The 22,944-nt window shown below is 38.2% G+C and overlaps 1 protein-coding gene across 1 annotated transcript in view; it reads left to right on the top strand.

Moving 5' to 3' along the window:
• Positions 1-22,944, top strand: part of PEX5L (peroxisomal biogenesis factor 5 like) — a 1,534,471-nt gene that overhangs the window by 631,923 nt on the left and 879,604 nt on the right. The window contains exon 5 of the mRNA XM_044070386.1: positions 22,326-22,422. Within this exon, the coding sequence (XP_043926321.1) occupies positions 22,326-22,422 (97 nt within the window). The remainder of the gene's footprint in view (positions 1-22,325; positions 22,423-22,944) is intronic.

Here is a 22,944-nt window from a genome sequence, read left to right as displayed (position 1 = left end):
TATGACATGATCAGCACAGCATAAGAGAATTGTTTGAATTTTGGAAACACAGGGTTGTTATACCCAACTGAGATCCATAAACATTAGGATGTCTACAAAATATCCCCAACTAACAAACTAAAGCAATGAGTAAAAAGGTCACACAGGAAAACCAATTGGTTAAAAACACAAAAAGAAAAATTTAGCAAAGCTAGACTTTCCACTGTGTGATGCCTTAAACCTCTTGTATCAGAGACAACATGGGATATATACAAATGTGATGAATTATTGAAATGTTGCTAGAAGCTTAAGTTGAATCCATTGCCCAAATTAGCAGGAAGCATCTGTAAATTTTATTTTTTTCAGATGAACTGTACTGAAAGAGGTGTGCTTACATTCCTGTCAGAAAGTATGACAGAATTATGATTACAAATATGGCAACTCAGAAAATATAAAGACAAATATATGGCTTCATAAATATGTTATGAAAGTACTGGATTTAATATAGGCACTAATTAACTGTAAAAACAAAATGGTACAGTTGAGAGAAATTGATGTGTCTGGGTGATTTATGTGTATGCTAATTTAAAGCACTATATGTGGTTAAACTAAAAATCTAAAGACAGCAATAGAAAATAAAAACGTCTTTACCAAAATAAGATTGGCTCCAGCAGTAAAAGTAGGTTTGAATGTGTATCTTGTGAGAACTGATGATTATTTATTTATTTATTTACTTATTTTATTACCTAGGCAGGTGAAGTAGTCCAATTATACTTTTCAGTCATGATCCGAACCAATGCGGCAGCTACCGTGTTAAACTATCACATGAGCTAATACAACATTATATAGTCATACAGTTGCAAAAATAATTTGTATTAAGAAAGAAAAAAATACAGCCATAAAAGTTTGCATTCAGATACATTTTTTTTAAGTTTAACTGAAATGATGGTTAAGTATAATTAATATTGAGAAAACATAAATAGAAATAGCTATCATACTGTTGTAGCTAAGCCAACTTTGGGCAAAGAAAAAGGTTATCCATTAGAGTATATGTACTGCTGTGTATATGAGGACTAACTTGTATAAAAGCAAGAAGATTTATGTTTTTTTTTTTTATAGATGCTTTATGAACTTATTTTAAATGCTATGAAATGTGTGTGACTTCTCTGAGCTATTGTGATATTGAGCTCCAGCAGGAAGGGACTGCCTTGGAGAAAGCTTTTAGCGGAACTGAATTACTTCTAACAAAGTGATAGTAAACACAGACAAAATAACCATTATTATTGTTATTACATATAATGCAACAAAGCAAAATGTAAACATTGTTAATGTATTAATTCATTTACACTGATCACAATGGACCACTTGCAGGCACAGACTGGGTAAAGAAATTCAGAAAAAACATAAAACAGAATAACTTCACAAACACAGAGTAATCACAGAATGTAGACCATCCCATGGACAACTGAAACAATATGTAATTGTTATTAATGGAGTATAGAAACAAATGCAAATTACTATAGTAGTAATATGAGAAGGAAGCAGCAGGTGAGAATAGAAAGTTGAAGTAAAAGTGATGCAGGTGAGGAGAGAGTTAGGTGATATGACCCAGTAGAAAAGCACCGGCAGTCAGATTTATGATGGAAGTGCCTTTTGCTTTGTCACCTGAAAATGGAGAAAGAGGAGACTTCTTTTAGGTGAGGGAGAAAAGAATAGAGAAGGAATGGTTGGTACACTACAGCTTGGTCTGGGGTGTCTAGAGTAAAGTAGCTAACTGGGAAAAGTCATTGAGGTTATAGGGTTGATTTTATTGCGGAGTTTGACTGCAATAAGTAGTTTATTAAATACTAAGGAAGCCAATACACTTGGGCATTGCCATGGTGTAGGTGGACAAATCCCTAACTATAGCCAAACAACTTGGGTTTGATTAGTATGTCAGGCATCTCAGACACTGTCAGGGAGAGATCTACATTTGTCTGAGCATTCATTGTGGGGAGACTGGAAGTCCCAGAGAAGGACAGGGAACTGGGAAAGCCAGAAAGAATGCAGAAACAAAAACCAATATGCTTGCTAGTTTTGTAATAAAACAAATACAAAAGGCAGTTTAGAAACGTCCAAGAGGAAATGTTTTGTGTGTGTGTGTGTGTCTGTGTGTGTGTGTGTGTGTGTGTGTGTGTGTGTGTGTGTGTGTGTGTGTGTGTGTGTGTGTGTGTGTGTGTGTGTGTGTGTGTGTGTGTGTGTGTGTGTGTGTGTGTGTGTGTGTGTGTGTGTGTGTGTGTGTGTGTGTGTGTGTGTGTGTGTGTGTGTGTGTGTGTGTGTGTGTGTGTGTGTGTGTGTGTGTGTGTGTGTGTGTGTGTGTGTGTATATATATATATATATATACACTGAAGAAGGCTGTGTACTTTGTTTTTTTCAAACCGAAACAACCTTGCTGTTTGTATACTATGTATTGTTACAACACAATATAATATTTTTATGCACCTGTGCTGTTTGCTTGCTTTTTTTTTTATATATATATACACACACACACACACACACACACACACACACACACACATACACACATATATATATATATATATATATATAGATAGATATATATATATCAAGAGAGGGAAAGGGAAAGCTAAAGCTACTGAGCTCAGCTGATGTCAGTTTTGTTTATATGTTTTTAAAATATTTATACAAAGGATGAGGTTACTCCTGCTACAATATATTCAGTTATTACAGTTTTACTTGCACCTAATAAAACACCTCACAGGCTGGCAAACTTTAAAGCTAGCTTTCTGATTTCTGATCCCATCTGATACTAAATTATTTTAAAATGTCTCCCAATAGATTATTCATAAACAGCCAATTTGGTTTTGTAAAATGGCAAACTATTGTTGATGCTAAGGTCATGTTTGATTACAATCAGAGCTGTATTTTTTTAAATTTTCCTTAAATAGTTATTGCCACTGATTTAAATAAAGATTTTGAGTATGTAATGGTTTTATTTGTGGCATATATTGGACATCCATGTGGTAAGCATCTAGTATAGGTATGAAGCAAGATACGGGATTCCAACTGCCTCTGTATCCGTAATGCAATAGTATTACCCTTTTCTCTTAAAAGCTGTACTAGGTAAGCCTTCCTACTTTGTGTTCAAAAAGTGTTCAAAAAATATGCACTGGGAATGGAATTCACAATAAATTAAGGGGCATGAATGTCAGCAAGTCTGTAATAGCATCAGTTTATTTGTAAATTACTTCATACTAACAGCCAACCCCTGCAATTCTTTTGCCATTACATAGATAGTCAGTCTGACAAAGGCTAAAGTATTTCCTATTATTTAATTAGCTATTTGGAGCAAAAGATCAGTTAGCATGGATCAAAGGATCAGTTAAATTTCTTTAGCTACTTGTGAGATCTTACAATACTTTGCTAGCTGGCCATCTTCTTTACTCTCGCCATTTAGCAGCTAGATTTTTAACATTTTAAAGGATTTTTTATATGGTATAGTGAATTAGAGTAGAAAATTATAGAAATGCCAGAAATTAAGCATCTGTGGTCAATGAAGGGGAATTTCTGATCAACTGCATGGTCTTAGTTTCTTTTGAGAAAATGGTTATTGAAAAAAAACGCTAACATTTGTTTTAAGGATGTAAGACTAGCTAGTTATTCTGCATGAAGTGAGAATGTTAGCTAGTAAATTAAGACTGTATTAAGAAGCAAACAGAAAACACAGAGGAAAATAACAGTCAGTTTTTGGGAAATAATCATATGTCATACTGCCATTGTACCAACGATGTTGATGAGTGAAGCATACTTTGAGAAAATGTATGCCGAACATACTGATAATGTCAGATGAAGAAATTTGTGATTGACAGGAGTCTCTAAAGTAGATAAAAACTGTATTGCTTGGATTTTTTAAAATGAAAATATTGGCTTGAATTTTTTTTTCAAAAATGTCAGTGGTTATTAATAATGCAAATCAGTTGCCACTGACTGCTATTTGTACAGTTAAGGGAAAGGCACAGGTAATTTTGATGCATTTTATGATCTGGTATGAAAAGGAACAGATGGTGTAGCACATTCGGACACCCAGCAAGAAGACCAGTAAACATTGACCATAATTTTCCAAGGTTGCTTTAATGTAGCAATTTTGTCTACTGAATGTATAAAATAATTTTGTAACTAGAATATAAAATGTAAATTTAGTTTTCCAGTGATACAGAAGGTGTCTCTACCCATTGGAGTACACATGTTTTTGAACTCCAGCTCAGCCATGGAAAGTATTGGGAGTATACCCCATGGTTTAGACTTTGAGTTTGAGGTTTTACTAGTTAATCTATAGTTAAGACACAATCTGAGTCACAAAGGGAAATGGAAAAAGATGAGCCCCAATGAAAAGATTAATCAGAAGGACAATGTTTCATTTTTGCTCTTGGAAACAGGTATTAGGAAAAACGGCAATTAGTAAAAAAAAGTGATGGTTGGGACTCTACTCTATTTACTATGTGATAAGCACATGATGAATATCTGAGACTATAGATCAACATACCAATTTATAGAGAAGTAATTTGTTCTGAGTTTGTTTGTGTATTACTAAATGCATGTATTGCATAAAGTTATTGTCTGTTAGTCAGAGTACCAAACAGATCTCTCTCTCTCTCTCTCTCTCTCTCTATATATATATATATATATATATATATATATATTGCTTGATTGTGGATTGTTTTCACTTTAGTCATATTATGCTTGGAAGGGAAATGTTGGCACTTGCCCTTACCAAAAAGTCCTTCCTCGTTAATGAAATAAATGCTATCAGTAAAACAAAATTCAGGACTTGCTTTTCAGGAGAATTAAGACATCACATGTATATATAACTCTTTATGATTAAAATGGTAGGCAGAGTTAAAATATGGAGTAAATGGAGTCTTTATATAAAAAACAGTTGATTGAAATCAAACAAATGAATGTTTTGATTTAACTAAATAGAGAAGATATGCCTTCATGGCATAATATACATTTAAAATACTATGTAAAGCATACTGCACTCCAGAAAGACTACATAATCGATGCCTTGTTAAATCAGTTAACTACACTGCATATAACCATTTGTTTCACAAAATAAGGTTTGCCTGACTGGATCTGGTCAAAAATCCCTTCTCAGTGGAGGCCCATGGAGAAAAGTTCAACATACTACAAACATTTTTAAATCTGACATTCAGAAAAACACATGAACAAACATTATGTAATATACATTAACAAGTACACATTTTAATTTGCTATTGAGATTACATTTATATGTAATAAATGCAAACTAGTACAGTACAAAAATATTTATGCAGATGTTGAACACTGAACATTTGAAGATGTATACTAATTGGTTTATCAAATAGATAACAGATAATGTGATTAGTGTTTACGAATTCAAAGAAGTGAAGGTAAGAAAGGGAAATAGGTATGGCAGGAATGTTAATATTGTAGTTAAGAGGTGGTTTATACAGCTGGTTCATTGATAAGTTTTGTGTGTGTGTGTATGTATATATATATATATATATATATATATATATATATATATATATATATATACACACACACACACACACACACACACACACACACACACACACACACACACACACACACACACATACACCTGCTATGTTACCCTTTGATCAAACAACAGAATATCATTGTTGGAGCCTTCCTGTGTACTGAAAGAGTGCTCTTCAAACTATCTGGAGATATACAGAGCTGAGTATATTTTTCTGGCACTTCAGAGTTGTGTACTGGTAATTGTTGTTTGACTAATTTTATATCATTGCTGGCTGACTTCAGAGTTGTGCACTGTTGTTTTTGCTTCACTGTATAGTTTTTCAGATCTCTGCTGAAGGTATTGATTTTCCCATACTCACCCTCCCTATTCCTGTGTTGTTGTTTAAATTTGGAGGTTTTTGCAGTTGCCCACCCTCACTGTAGATTTGATCTGGGACACTCCCCCCAGTCCCATCTCTTTACCTCATTCTACCTAATAGACTCCTTCTGCATTGTTTTTAGTCATTTTTAATTTAATTGCATTTTTTAAACTGTTTGGTCTAACAACACTGTATTTGAATTGTTTTGACTGCTATTTTAGCTACTTTCCTGTATATATAAAAAAAAAAATACCTTTCCTGTAAATAGTCCAGATTCAGATATGCTGTATCCAGGACTGTATGTAAGCTTCTGAGCCCCCCAAAGCTTTCTGTGTTGGAGGGAAGCCTTCTAGCTTATCAGTGGGAGTGGTAAGCACTAGGTAACCTATCTACCACATAAGGAGTGGTTCTGACCCAGAAATACAATTGTAGTTTTTGGCCATTTGGGCAGTTTTTCCATCTCTCTCAACTTTCTGATTTAAAAGCCCACATTTGCACTTGTTTCCCCCCTTTCCTGTAACTAGTTTAGTCCAGATACAGATTCTTAGTTTTAGCACTTGAATTTGCTTATTCGTGATCAGCACTTGTTCAGAACTTGTAAGCACTAAATAAGCTACTAATTACTACAGCACTCAACCTTCCTCATTACCTAGAGGAAAACAGTTTTGGTACTTACTTTCCTCACTTGCTTAGAGAAAAACAGCTCTTGTACTCACTTTCCTCACTTATCTAGAGGAAAATATTTTTTTTATTCAGACATGTCCAAGGGTCAGCTCCCAGTGTTCTCTCCTGTCTATCTGATGAATCTGGGCATCTTGGGGCAATGTAGAAATTGCCTCATGTACACAGATAACCTTCTCCTCCTACCACCCAACACTACAACCTGTGAGAGATGCATTTATCTAGCCAAACTGGAGGTAAAGCTCTCTCCAATCAAGACTGAACTTGACAGTCAAGAGGAGAAGGTAAACATTTGCACCACACCACACTCATCACATAGTCTCACTAAATCTCCACCACCAAAATCCACACATAGAAATATAAAAACATTCGCGGAGGCTCTCAATAATAATCTGCTCAAGCAACAGAGACCTCCAAAGCAGAAATGCAAGCAACCTCCACCCCCCAACACAACCCAAATGACACATAGCCCGCAGACTCAGTGTGCCACTCAACCACAGCCAATAAGGCAAAACAACGTACCCAACACACTAGTCATAGGCGACTCTATAGTCAGGCACACTGATGTCCCACTCACCAGGCTAAACAAGGAGAAGGTTACTGTCAGCTGCCTGTCGGGTGCCAGGATCCACCATATAACCCACGCACTCAGGTCACTCCACAACAAGTACAAATATGATTCTGTCATTGTCCATGTTGGTGTGAACAACATGAGATGTAGCTCCCTGGACTACATGAAAAGAGCCATGGAAGAGCTCTCCGATCTTGTAGCCCAGGCAGGTATGACCCTAGCCCTGAGTAGCATTCTGCCATCACCCAGAATGATGCCACAGTACAAGGACAAAATGATTGACTTCAACAATTGGCTAAGCTTCTGGTGCCATTCTAAAGGGATCCAGTATCTGGCTGCCTGGGACTACATGGTTGACAGACCACGATGCTTTGCCAGAGATGGCCTGCACCTGTCACTCCTGGGATTCCGGATACTGGCTAAGGTTCTTGATGCCCCTATAGTGCCTTTTTTAGGCAAGGTTCAAATGACAAATTTACCACCGTAACAGGAACAGGCAAGCAAAAACTGAGGGTGATGCTACTCAATGCCAGAAGTCTAAATATCAAAATGCACTCACTCAAGGTACTCCTTAAAATGGAGAACGTCGATATCCGTGCAGTGACTGAGACCTGGTTCAAGGCTCCAGAGAGCACCCCTGCACTACCAGGCTATAACTCATACCACACTTTTCGGCCATGTAACCTGGACCGGAACACCAAAGGCGGAGGTGTATTCATATTCATTAAGGATATCCACACCTCCAAGCTAGTTGCTTAGCATAATGCAGCCAAGGTTATCCAAGTGCAACTAACTCTGGGCAAAACTGCAATCCAAATTGTGGCTTGCTACAGATCACCCACCATGCCCCAGGATTCTCTCTCCTCTTTTCTTGATGTACTGGAAAATATTAGGGTTCAACCAAACACCCTAATAATGGGCGATTTCAACTATCCCACCATTAACTGGGAAAACTACTCATTTACCAACTCCTTTGCTCAGCGCTTTCTGGAATTCATAAACTCCAATGCCCTGGATCAACTTATCCACACCCCTACCAGGGGCAACAATATTCTAGATCTAGTCATTACCAATATGAGTGACCGGTGTTCCACACCTGAAGTCAATGCCTCATTGGTCCGATCCAGCCATAAGCCAATTACCCTAGATATCCACATCCTGCCTCCACCCCCCATTAAGGAAACCATAATAAAAAATCCAAAGCCAACTTCATGCTTCTTAAGACAGAAGTGGTGAACTTCATGACACTCATGCAGATGGACAATACAGTTACAACTACTAAATCCTATACAATTGCACTTTATAAGTACTTACATGAGTGCATGGATCGTGCTATCCCAAACAGAACCAATACGCTATCCTCCAAATAAAGGAAGCCAATCTGGTGGTCCCCTGCCATAAACAAACTATACAACAGAAGGAAGAAACTCTTGCAAAAGAGAGTAAAATCCCACGAGTGGAGGAGCTCCCTAGTCAGCCTCAGTAAGAAGCTGCGATCCCTGATAAAATCCTCCAAAGCTAGTTACGTAAACAAAATTGCCACTGATTCTAAAGACATATAAAAAGCATTCTATAGCTATGTCAAGAATCTGAATGGCAACACTCAGATCTGCTCTGAGTTACAGCACAATGGCACTAAATATACAGACCCAACTGATATTGCCAACATCCTGGCAGATAGGTTCAGTGCTAACTTTACCCCCCTCTCACCCCCTAAAAAGCCCATCTCTATACCGGAAGAATGCAAAGTTCCTGTAATCACGGCTGAACAGGTAAAGACCACACTCTCCAAAGCCAAGAACACAGCATCAATGGGACCAGACAACATCCCAGGCTGCATTCTATACGAACTACAGAACAAACTGGCACCCCACCTAAGTAGCATGTTCAATCATAGCCTCAACTCAGGCTTTGTGCCTGCTGAATGGCACACAGCAACGGTTATCCCACTCCACAAGGGGGGAGCCACCATGGACCCCGGGAACTACCGCCCCATTAGCCTGATGAGCCTGGTCTGCAAGGCCATGGAACGTATCATAATGGAACTTATAAACAAAGACATTGGTAATCTCCAAACTCTGGATCCCACCCAGTTTGGGTTTGTAAAAGGCAGATCATGTCTCCTAAACCTGATAGACTTCTTTGAAGCAGTCACCAAAGCCATAGTCAAGGGTAAGGTGGTTCACACAGCCTATCTAGATCTTGCCATGGCTTTTGACACCATCCCCCACTCTGAAATTATAGATAAACTCACTAAACTAGGTATAAATCCCTATGTCACAAGATGGGTTGCCAACTGGATCACTGACAGAACCCACACTGTGAAAGTAGCAGACTCCAAATCCAACTTCAGACCAGTTTCAAGTGGAGTACCACAGGGTTCAATCCTGGGTCCTCTTCTGTTTGGTATCTACTTCTCTGAAGTACAGGCTAACACAGAAGGTCTTTGGCTAATGAATTTCGCAGATGACTGCAAACTAGGAGCCATAATCGAAACTCCTAATGATGTGGACATCCTAAAAAAGGGCCTCACTGAGAAAGATGCCTGGTGTCAAAGCCATGGCCTCAAGCTCAATGCCAAAAAGTGCATTGTCATCCCCTTTGGTAAAAACTCTGTACCCATGAACTACAACATAGGTGGTAGTATACTTAACACTGAAAGTGTGGTAAGAGACCTTGGGACACAGGTGGACAGTAGTCTCTCCTTTGATAATCACATTGCCACATTAGTCAGGAAATCCTTCTATGTGGCACACCTCATCACAAAAGGTTTCTCATCCAGAAAAAAAGAGGTCATTGTTTCCCTCTACTCATCACTCATTAGACCCATTATAGAGTACAATGCCCCTTTTGGTATGTACCTCACAAGACATCTCAAACAACTGGAAAGGCCGCAGAAATACCTCACAAAGAGGATTACCAGCCTCAAACAGATGCCCTACACTGACCGTCTCAAAAAACTCCAGCTTTACTCTGTCGTATATTGCCTTCTCAGAGGTGATCTTTGCCTAACATACAAAGCAATGTCAAACCCAGAGCTGTTGGACATGCTCCACTTAAAGAAATCCCAATCCCTCTGAGCTACACGCTCTAGAGACCTAAACCTTGTCACCAAAATAAACAGAACATGCCGAAGGGATAAATTCCTGTCCCAGAGACTTCCCATACTCTGGAATAAACTACCTATCTATATCAAACAAAGCTCCTCATTAGCACTCTTCAAGAAAATTATTGATGATTGGATGGGAAATAGGAAATTCACCCCGGGATCACCTCTGTGGCTCTGTTCAACAGTGGCACAGGAAAATAATTTTCTTGGGTGGCAAAAGCCAGGGTACCTTTTTGGCTGGGCTTGTATAGGCCCCAGGGCCGATAGCCTAGTACCTACTTATGAACCTAAGACTGAGGCTAAAAACCTGAAGGTTTTAGTGCCTGAAAGTTTAAAAGATCAAATGGCAAAATATCTAAACTGAATATAATGGTTTAATGGCAATTGTTTAAGTAGCTCTCTATTACTTTAAGACTTTGTATGTAGCACAAAAAATTATTAGTGTGCATGGTTTGATTGGATGAGTAATAGGCTTTTTTATCTTTGGATGATAAGCTGTTTTGTTAGGTTTCTTAGTTGTCTATATGCTACAAAAGTGGAAGCTGTTTTTTTTTTTTTTTAAATCCAGACCGTATATTCTTTGTGTCTTTGTTTTATGAGCTGTTTAGTTGCTAAGGATATCCATGGAGCAGGGTTGGATTTAGCTATTTTTATTCCAAAGGGGCCTGAGTGTTTAAAATGCCTAGGAAGATTTTATTGAACTCAGTGACAGTATCATCTATGGGAAAGGTATGCAGACCTCTGAATTCAGCCCATTCCGTTACAGACTCCAAAATATGGAACTGGGGCACTCAGTACATCTGTAAGTAAAAGTTCACAGAGCATATCTGAAATAACAGTTGTGCCATTCAAAATTCCCATTTGGGTATTTCATAAATTGCCATTGCTTTGGCAAAGGTGGTCAAAATGCATGGGAAATAATCCATTGCATAAGCAACATTAGGCAGTGAATACTTAAAGTAATAGGTGTGCCATTCGAGATACTCCATATGCAGTATTCCTTAAGTTACCATCGATATTGTTAACTTAGTCAGAAAGTGTTGGAAGCTCAGTTCACAGCTGTAAATTTGAGAAACTTCACTGGTATGTGTGGTTTTAAGTAAGCTCCTGGTGCACTTGATGTGCTTGTCTTGTCTTCCTGGATGGTTCTATCATTGAACAGTAACAATGGACATATTAAGGTAGTTTGAAATGAGGTGACCAACTATAATGTATATACATATTAGACATAATATTCACATCATGTACATCTTTGTAACTACAGACCTCTTTTTCACAAACATTCACAGTGGAGAAAAAAACATTTTCCTTACTAGAGCCACACTCCTTCTTCTGCAACCACCATTTTATTATTTTTATAATTGCTGGAAAAGCTCCTTTCTTTATCTTATTGAGTCTTTCATTCCAAGAAACTCATGTAGCATAAAATATTCTTCTATTAATATTCTTGTAATACCCACATGCTATCATGTCCACATTTAATATATATATATATATATATATATATATATATATATATATATATATATATATATATGGATCTACTTCAGAAGACTGAAAAACCTAAAGACTGAATGATGGAATTTGCCCCATCTCCACTGTTGTGCGATCTTGTAGTTGGTATATATAGTTAGCAGGGGGTGTGGGAGTGCAGCTCCCTACATGAGGGGTGCAGGGGGGCTTGGCCCTGCATTAAAAATTTGTTCAGTATTTTGAATTTTCAGTTTATCAGTCTTTTGAAGTAGACCCATATTTTTTTTTCTATATATCAGAAATAAAACCAGCTTCACAAGAACTTGAATATAATAAAATAAAATTTAATACACGGTTAGCGCTTTCGCAATCAAACTCATCGCTTCATCAGACCACAAAACAACAAAAACAGGTTCACTTAATAAAAGAGGTCTCATTAAAAGATAACCAGTCCAGTAAGCCCACTAATTATCAAATTAAGAACACAGCTAAGATACATTACAAAACATCACTACACTTCTCTCAACAATATATAAAAAATATATAAAAATAAAAAATAGAAATGATGCAAATGAACAAAGGGCATCTAAGAAATATATATATATATATATATATATATATACACACACACACACACACACACACACACACACACACACACACACACACACACACACACACACACACACTACTAACTCAAGCATGTTCTGTTGGTTGAGGTAATCAGGTTAAGGTCTCTGGAGTGTGTGGTGCAGAGGGACTAGGATTTCTTTAGGTGTAGCATTTCTAGCAGGGCTGCATCAGACATGGCTTTGTAAGTCAATCAGAGATCACTTCTAAGTAGACGTTAAGAGACAGAGAATAGCTAAAGTTTCTTGAGTCTGAGCCTGTAGGACATGTGTTTAAAGCCTAGGCTCCTCTTCGTGAGGTGCATCTATGGCCTCTCCCAGCTATTGCAGGTGTCTAGCAAGATACTTGGCAAATGGGGCATCATACTCAATGACTGGTCTAATGAGGGATGAGTAGAGAGAAATGATGACCGCTTTCTTCCTGGATTCAAAGCCCTTGGTTATGAGATGTGCCACATAGAAGGACTTTCTGACTACAGTGGCAATGTGGTGGTCGAAGGAGAGGTTGCTGTCAACCTGTGTGCCCAGATCTCTTATAACACTTTCAGTGTTCAGTGGGCTCCCATCAGTGTGGTAATTAGTAGGAACTGAGTTTTTACCAAAGGGAATAACAATGGGTTTTTTTTTGGTATTAAGCTTAAGGCCATGGCTCCAACACCAGTCATCAGTCTCTGTGAGGCCTTTCTGTAGGATGTCTGCATTACTTGAGGAGTTAATAATTGCTTCTAGCTTGCAGTCATCTGTTAACTTGGTCAGCCAGCGGCACTCTGTGTTGGCCTGCCTGAACTTTTGAGTAGATGCCAAACAGGAGAGGACCCAGGACCGATCCCTGTGGGACACCACTTGTGACTAGTTAGCAGTCTGACTTGGAACCCACTACTTTCACTCTGTGGATCCTATTTGGGAGCCAGTTTGCAACTGACCTGGTGATATAGGGGTTGATTATTTATTTATTTATTTATTTACATCTGTTGACCTGGAAAATCTGACTGGACACAGGTCCTTTTTCAGCAGAGGCCCAGGGAGAAAAGCTCCACAATAAAAACAACAATTAAAAACAATTAATTACAAGTTACAAGAAGTATAGGTAGGTTTTGTTTAACAATAGTAGTAAACAGTTATAGTTCAAAATGAAATTATTTAGTTACATGGTACAACACTTATATCATTGGTGCCATAAAGACTAACAAGTATTTTAATAGTTGAGCTAGCAGCTACTACCCTTGAATAACAGTGGCTAAGATTACAGCTGAGATATAGGTTTACAAGCAATGTATTTGGCTGCAATCTGAGGTAGTTAGGGGGGTGGAAGAAAGGGATTAGAGAGGTTGAGGTAGAGATGTTAGAGAGGTTTGTTACAGGGGCATGCCCACTGCTCTTTTAGATGAGATTTTAGAGCAGCTTTGAAGTTAGTGTGTGATGACACCAACATTATAGTGTGAGGAAGCATATTCCATAATTTTGCTATGGAGTAGGAGAAGAGAGTTTCTCCAGCAGAGTTCCTGGTTTTAGTTACCTGTAATTGATTTTTGTTGCTGGAGCATAGTGGTCTGGTGGTATGATAGGGTTGGAGTAGATTTTGGAGGTTGGGGACTTTTAGAGGATGATTTGTAGTTTGTGGGTGAGTGAGAGTTGGTACCATTGAAGGAAGTGATTGAGTTCTACCCAGCCTAGTTCAGTAAGTGAGGTGCAGTGGTGGCTATGGTAGTTTTTGCCAGTGGCAAACCTTGCTATTTTGTTGTAGCAAGCTTTGAGTTTACATAACTCACTTTGCCTTAGGTTGGTAAATATTGAAGAGGTGTAGAGTAGGGTGGAGATAAGGTGGCTATTTGCAACTAAAATCTTGGCTGTTTTGGTGAGGAATTGCTTATTTCTCTAGAAAGCTCCTAGTTGTTTGTGTACTTTTTTATGGTTAATGAGATGCGGATGCCAAACTTGAGGTTATTGTCAATTTCAACTCCAAGTAGTTTGGTGTGGTCTGTTGGTGGGATAATGGTGTTATCATTGGCTATAATATTGAATTTGGTGGTGTTTTGATTGTGTTTGGTGGGCTGGAAGATGAGGAGTTTCATTTTGTTTGGATTAAGTATTAATTGTGCATCTGAAAGCCAAGTTTCAACCGAGGAAAAGGCTTCCTGTGTGGTATTTTAAAGTTCAGGTAGGGAGTGGGCTGAGCAGATGATGGTGGAATCATCTGGGTACTGTATGAGAGTGGCTTGTTTGGTAGCAGAGACTAGATTATTAGTGAATATGGAGAAGGGTAAGGGTCCAAGGATGTATCCTTGGGGAACACCTATTGAGACAGGGAGTTGGGGGATATATCATTATGCCAAACAACGATGACTAGTTTGGTGAGTTTATCAATAATTCTTGAGTGAGGAATGGTATCAAAGGCCTTGGCCAGATTGAGGTAGGCAGTTTGTACTGCCTTACCCTCATTCACAGCCTTGGTGACTAACTCAAAGAGGTCAACCAGGTTTAGTAGGCAGGATCTTCCTTTAATAATGCCACATTGCATGGGGTCCAGGGTTTGGAGATTACCTGTAGCCTTGTTAATCAGGTCCATGATGATTCGCTCCATAGCTTTACATATCAGACTCATCAAGCTAATAGGGCAATAATTCCCAGGGTCTGTAGTCACTCCCCCTTTATGGAGAGGGATGACTGGTGCAGTGCACCATTCAGTAGGGACAAAGCCTGAGGTAAGGCTGTGACTGAACAGGGCACACAGATGTGGTGCCAGTTCATTTTGTAGTTCATGTAGAACACAGAATGGGATATTGTCAAGTCCCACGGACACCATGTTCTTGGCCTTGGACAATGCAGCTTTTACTTGTGCTGCATAAATGCTGGGTACGTGGCATTCATTTGGTATTGTGATTGGTCCCTTTGGGGGTAGAGATAGGGGTAAAGTTTGCAGTGAATCTGTCGGCCAGTATGTTGGCAATATCTGTTGGCTCAGTATAGGAGGTACCATTGTGCAGTAACTAGGACCAAATCTGGGTATTGCCATGGAGGTTCTTGATATAGCTATAGAAGGCTTTGTCCTTGTTTTTAGTGTCTCCCGCAATTCTGCCTTCATAGCTGGGTTTACAGGATTTGATAAGGGATCTCAACTTTTTGTTGAGGCTAATAAAGGAGTTTTTCCAGTCTTGGGACTTCACCTTTTTCTGCAATAGTCTCTTCCTTCTATTGTAGAGTTTATTGATGGCTGGGGACCACTAGATTGGCTTCCCTTTTTTGGAGGAGAGCAGTTTGGTTCTATTGGGTATGGTTAGTTCCATGCATTTATGTAGGTGTTCGTACAGAACATTGGTGTATTATTTGGCTGTCATGCAGCAATCTTCCATTGGCATGGGTGCAGTGAAGTTAGCCACCTCTGTTTTTAGGAGCGCAAAGTCAGCTTTGGAGAAGTTTTTCAAGGTGGTTACCTTTGTGGGGGGAGTGGGTGAGATGTGGATTTCATGGTGCTTAGTTTGTGGTCAGATATAACCAGGGAGGAATCGACTATTGGTGTCGAGCAATGGTTGCCCATGTCAGTGATAACCAGGTCAAGGATGTTGCTTCCTCTAGTGGGGGTTAGGATGAGCTGATCCAGAGCATTGGAACTGATGAATTCCAGGAAGCATTGGGCAGTGCATTGGTATTTGAGTAGTTTTCCCAGTTGATGGACGGGTAGTTGAAGTCTGCTAGTATGAGAGTATTGGGCTAGATCTTGATTGATTCCAGGGTGCTTAAGAATGTGGAGTGTGAGTCTAAGGACATAGTTGGGGTCCTGTAGCAGGCTATGACCTGAATCACCATCTTACCCAGTGTTAGTTGTATTTGAAGTATCTCAGATGCATTATGCTGGGCTACTAGTCTGGAGGTGTACAAATCCTTTACGAATATGGAAACACCACTGCCTTTGGAGCTTCCGGCCATGTTTTGGGGCCGAAAGGTGTGGAATGAATTTTAGCCTGGAAGTGCAGGGGTGCTTTCTGATGCTTTAGACCAGGTCTCCATTACAGCACAAATATAGATGTTCTCCATTTTGAGGAGCACTTCGAGCAAGTGCATCTTGAGATTTAGACTTCTAGCATTGAGCAGCATGACCCTCAGATTGCATTTACAGTGGAATTTTGGTCTTTGGAACAACACCTAAAAAAGGCATTATAGGGGTAGCAAGAGCCTTAGCAAGTACCCGGAAATTCAGGGGTGCCAGATGCAGGCCATCTCTGTCAAAGCTTCAAGGTCTGTCAATCATGTCATCCCATGGAGATAGATACTGGATCCCCTTAGAATGATACCAGAAACTTAGCCAATTGTTGAAGTCAATCATTTTCTGCTTGTACTGTGGTATCATTGTGGGTGACAGTAGGATACCGCTCAGGGCTAGGGTCATACCAGCCTGGGGCCACATAATGCGAGAGCTCCTTCATATCTCTTTTCATGTAGTCCAGGGAGGTTTATCTCAGGTCATTCACACTCACATGGACATACTTATACTTGTTGTGGATAGACCTGAGGGCATGTGTTATGTGGTGGATCCTGGTACCTGATAGACAACTGACTGTTACCTTCTCCTTATTCAACCTAGTGAGTGGGACGTCTGCATGCCTCACTACAGAGTCTTCTATGATTAGTGTATTGGCAAAGTGTATTGCCTTAAGGGCTTAGTTGAGGGGCACACTGCGAAGGTATGCTATGTGTCCTGTGGTTGATGCTGTATAGTGGTGGTCAAGTGCGTTTCTGCCTTGGAGGTCTCTTTTGTTTGTCAAAGTACTTTCTAGCATGTTCTAAATCTTCCAGTGCATCATTATATGTTCTTTTATACTTTTCTTACTCTGCTTTCTCCAGGTCATATTTCCACTGTAAAAACATTTTTATATTGTTCTTTAAATAACATCCACCATTCAAACCAAGTTTTATAAAATGTTCTCATAGTAATGTGATCTTTCCATAACTGTATCACTCATCTCTTTCCTTTTTCATTCCAAGTTTTCTCAGTTATCCTTTTTATTCCCTTACCTATTGTTATACATTCCTTGTTTTCTTTTATGTCTAACCATATTGCAAGATGATCAGAAAATCCTGTTTCAACTACCTCCCCTTCTCCTATAACTAAATCTTCTGATACTATAAAATAATCTGTTTCAGTTCTATACACACCACTTTTGTAAGTCCATGAATTTTTGTCCCAAAGTTTTAACTTAACACGTCTTACAGCTTCTAACATTTTTTCTTATATCCTTTTCTTTCTTTTTATGCATGCCTCTTAAATTACAGTTAAAGTCTGTTGTTATGATAACATTCATATTTATAACTACATGTCAAAAATCTGATGAAATAAAATTTGCTTTTCTTAGCAGTTCAGATAAGAATGCAGTGTCAGTCTAGAGACTTGTTCTTTCCAATTTAAATCTGCAATTAATTTTCCCATTTTAACTAAAGTTACATCTAATATCTTTACTGTATTTCTACAGAATACAATTCCAGAACATCTCTCATTTCCTAAATTCCAGATTATCTTTCCTCCCAATAGTTTCTCTGTCTGTAATCTTTCTTCATTTGTTAAAGACCATGTATATTCTAATATAATTTCATATACATCACATGTATTGCACTACTCCAAAATTCCTATTCTTCTTACTATATTCTTAATACTATTCACATTTACAGAAAGCACTCTAAAATTGTCATGTTTCCCTTTTCCATAAATTTATAGCTAATTACTGGGCTAGCTTTCTTAATAGGCTATTCTTGTTCTTCTTTCGGCTTTTCCCGGTTAGGGGTCGCCACAGCAGAACTCTGGTCCGCTAATGATTGGCAGTAGATTTTTATGGTGCTGAGGTGCCAGCCCAACACCCAGCCTTCAACGAGGCCATATATATATATATATATATATATATATATATATATATATATATATATATATATATATATATATATATATATATATATATACACACACACACACACACACATAGCAAGCATGCTGTATGCTGTAGTGCAGGTAGATGAAGCCCCTTCTGCAAAAATGTTTTTTTCCTTATTTTAGCCCTTTTGAATTTAGTTTCTGTTTTAAAATTGCTCACATTTTTGCCCAAACTTACTAGTTTCAATCAGACAAAAGTTTCATTTTAGTGATGGAACCACCAAACCATCTCCGCTGTCTCCTGTAATTTCAATGGAGCATCATTTGTACTCTGAGTCAGACCTTCTCAGATTGCAGAGCTCCTGACTCTGTCATGGAGAGTGGGCTCATCTACCCTATAGAATACCTGCATTTCTGCAACTTGTATTGTTAATCTTATCATTTTGATCACTAATCAAAGAGCATTACAGTTTATAAAGATAGCAGCAGTGACTGGCCTATGAATTACAAAATCCATACAATAGTCATTTCTGGCATCGCCTCCAGGCACCATGCCTGCAGTATTACCATTGATGTAGGGCATCTGCCCACCATTTCCCTGATCTGACTTACCTTCATATCCGAGTAAAAGCCCAAGATACTGAAACTCATGGGTTGCCAACTGGCTTACTGACAGAACCCACACTGTAAAGGTAGCTGACTCCAAATCCAGCTCCAGACAAGTGACAAGTGGAGTACCTCAGGGTTCAGTCCTGGGACCTCTCTTGTTTGGCATCCACTTCTCTGAAGTACAGGCCAACACTAAGGGACTCTGGCTAACAAAGTTTGTAGATGACTGCAAACTGGGAGCTATTATTGAATCCCCAAATGATGTGGATACTCTACAAAAGGGCCTTACAGAAGCAGATGCTTGGTGCCAGAGCCATGGGCTCAAGCTCAATGCCAAGAAATGTATAGTTATCCCATTTGGGAAAAAACATGTACCCATGAATTAGCACATAGGTGGCAGTACACTAAACACCGAAAGTGTGATAAGAGACTTAGGGACACAGGTGGGCAGAGGTCTCACCTTCAATAACCACATCATCACAACAGCCAGGAAATCCTTCTATGTGGCACACCTCATCACTAAGGGCTTTTCATCCAGAAAAAAGGAGGTCATTGTCCCACTGTACTCATCCCTCATTAGACCCATTAGAGAATACAATGCCCCATTTGGTATGTACCTCTCAAGAATATTCTCTGGAATAGACTGCCCATACATGTCAAGCAGGGCACCTCTTTGGCCCTCTTCAAAAGGAACCTTGATGATTGGATGGGAAAAAGGAAATTCACCCCGGGGATCACGTCAGTCGCCCTGCTAGACAGGGGTCCAGGGAAGTAAATAGTGTGGGAAGAAATAGCCATGGAATTGTTATGGCTAGGCTTGTATAGGCCCTAGGGCCGATAGCCTAGTACCAACCTATGAACCTATGAACCCTGCAGCAGTCCCAGTCCTGGGTTTGATTCGTACAGCAGCCATTTCCCTACTGTGGGGCTCTCAGCAAGTCACTTAACTAGATGTTATTCCTGCCTCACCCATGAAAAGGGACTATGAGCCAGTGAGATATCCCACTTTATTCATTTATTTATTTATTTATAATTTCTTGAGTCCCTTTCCGGTGTAGTGCCCAGAATTCTTCCCTCTAGATCAGCCATCTCACCAGCTTGAGTTTTTCATCACATTTACTATGTTATTCTTCTTCTCTGTTTACCTCTTCTTCATCAGTCACTTTTGTACCCAGGAACCACAAGAATGTTTTTACACATTGGGGCATGACTTTACCACCAGTTTGCTGTTTTTTTCTATTCTTGCATTAGACTGCATGCCTATTAAATGAATACCTGAAACTGGATCTAATAGTTGGTGTTCCTGTTTACTTTCATTAGGATGGTTACAGAGGTACAATCAGAGGGACATGCACAGAAATGTGCTGAAGCAAAGTAGTTCTTAATATACTACAAAGTTAGAGGCAGTATACTCCTTGATAGTATCTCCTTCTGTAGGAAAAAGTGAGTAAGAATTAAATGCTTCAGCAGTAATGTCATGCAAGGATGTTTGAAATTCCATTTTCATGTTCAGAAATGTAGGTATCAAATTGTCTTCCAGAAACAAAGTTCACCACCAGTGGAGACTTGTTTACTGCATAACAGCCCCACTGTGTTTTTTTTTAATCATCCACTGCTGTTTTAGCACATAGGTTTATTTAATTTTGTTACGGAAAAAGCACCAAAATTGTATTACAGGAATCTCCAGACAAAACAGCCAGAGCTAAATAATTTAATACATGAATGTGCAAACGATTTGCAAACACTTGTATTAGTCAATGTTTTCATCTCTTACACAGCTAGACTTCATTAAAATTAAATAAATATGTTAACTCTATCCTTTAATATACTCTATTTAATATATCACATGACCATTTTACTCTATTCATAACAAAGATAATAGCGATGATAAACACTAACATCATCTTAATCAAATGAAACACTAACATCATCTTAATCAAATGGTCAACATGTCCTGACATATCTTACTTTAAAAATATTGTTATATTAAAATTAATCTTCTAAAAAATATCATTTAAAAAATATTTAGAAAAAAAATCTGCATGTAAAATGCCAAAAATACTACATGAGAAAACATGTATATGTATGCATAAAACATATACAGTTATAAACAGTTTGTAAATTATGAAAGAATATAAATTAATGGACTAAATAATTTACAATCTAAACTTTGTGTTAATTTCATTCATCTTAATAATATTTATTACAATCTTGCTGCTTTGAACCACTAACACTGTAGTGTCTTAAGGCCATAGCTGTGTTTGTACTGGCAAGCACCATGTCTTGACCCAAAGATTGTTGCAAACCATAGTTCCTCAACTACCCTAATGTATTATAATTTCCCCATTTTAATTTGAAGCCATTCCACTATCTAGCTAGAACATCGTAACCAATCTTTATTTGAGGCTTTTGACCAGAAATTCTGACAGAAAGACCAAATATCTTTAGTATAATTGTATTGTTCCTAAGATATGTTTCCACATATTTCACACTGCATTTCCTTATCAGTGGCATGGCAGCCCCCAAATTCATTATGAAAGCTAAACTATAGAAGAACCATTTTGTTACAAAAATTAGATCATTCATTCAAATATTCCATAAATTATGCAGTGTAAATCGGTTGTGTCAGCCTGCAAACAATGTTGTGTACAGCTGACCTTGTATCTTGAGGAAAAGCACTCGTTTATTTCTGTTCACTCATCAAATGTTTGACTTGAGTGCATTTTGCTGAAGGCTATCAGAAGAGGAAAATATTATTGTCAGCATATGGGCAGATATTGGATAATTCTGCGTTCACTAAAGCCACTTTACATTACATAAAAATTTGAAGAAAAGGACCACAACATGTGATTCTGAGTGTCTGAGAATTACTCTGCATTCTTTCACCAGTTCAAAGCTGACTAGCAATCAGTGTTCAGTATTAATAGATTTAGGTGCAAAACATTTTAATTTCACACCATCTGTCACAAGTTATTTCAAATTAGTGTCATAACTCACTATATAGCTGTGTATAACAACAGGAAATCATTTTAACCTTATACTAGCTACATTAAAATTATACACATAAAATCGAATGACAGTAAGACTTCTGCTTCTCATTCAGATTTATAAACTTATATGTCTAGTTTTCTGTAACAAGTATTCATTGTAATATTAATGACTGTCTTAACACAGAAATGACAATGATGATGTTTTCATAGATTCCAACACAAATTTTCTTAACATGATTTTAAGGCTGCAGTATTTCTACATTATTTAGTAAATGAACCGCAAGTGACTGTGCTAAATGAGGTATATTTCTGCCATGACAAATTATTGAAAGTTGTATTTCTTCTTTTTTATTGAGTTTTTGTAAGACATGAACAGCCAGAAATTTAAAACAGTTTAAAATGTTTAACTGTGAGCTAAGATGCTGTCAGTGACATAGCGTATTTATATGAAATGGCTCAGGAAATAAGTTAGCCTTTATTAATAATCTGTACTACAGCTTAAATAATATGACTGTTAACCCTAGGCCTACAGTGAACAGATCACAAACGGAAATCAACAGTGACAAGAATGCTTTGGAATCAAACTCTTGTACTGATCTGGAACCAGTGCCTTCAACACAGGTAAGGAATAGTTCATTTATTTGGTTGCATTTGACTTAGAAGGGTGCATTCAGTTGTTGACAGACTCCTCTGAGGTGTGTCTTTTTATACAGATTACACTGACTTGCCTACTTGATGGGTCTGAACGAAAGCAAGTTTCAGAAACTCCCCAGCCAAATAATCTGAGTGAGGAAAGTATGTGTTTTGAACTGCATTCATGATGAATATCTCATATTGTTGAAAGCTGAAAACTGTAAAAATGAATGTAGTGATGTGATTGAAAATGAGAGTCATTAGCATTATCATTATTATTACTATAAAATGCCAAACAAAGAAGAGTCACGATGAAGAGTGTATGTCTGGTCTGCCAAAGCTAGCACAAGAAAGTTGCTCCCTTTCCTTCTTCTTAATCCAAGTATCGTAAACTTCCTTTGCACATCTTAAATGTTTTGGCCTCTGTCATAAAAAGTGGAAGCTCATTCCACCTAACCACCACCCTTTCTGTGAAGACGTACTTCCTAAACTCTTGGATGAACTAGGTTT

Source organism: Protopterus annectens, chromosome 4.part1 (genome assembly GCF_019279795.1).
Source record: "Protopterus annectens isolate FY-2018-M chromosome 4.part1, PAN1.0, whole genome shotgun sequence".
NCBI lineage: Eukaryota > Metazoa > Chordata > Ceratodontiformes > Protopteridae > Protopterus > Protopterus annectens.
This window is presented reverse-complemented; position numbering and strand designations above follow the sequence as displayed.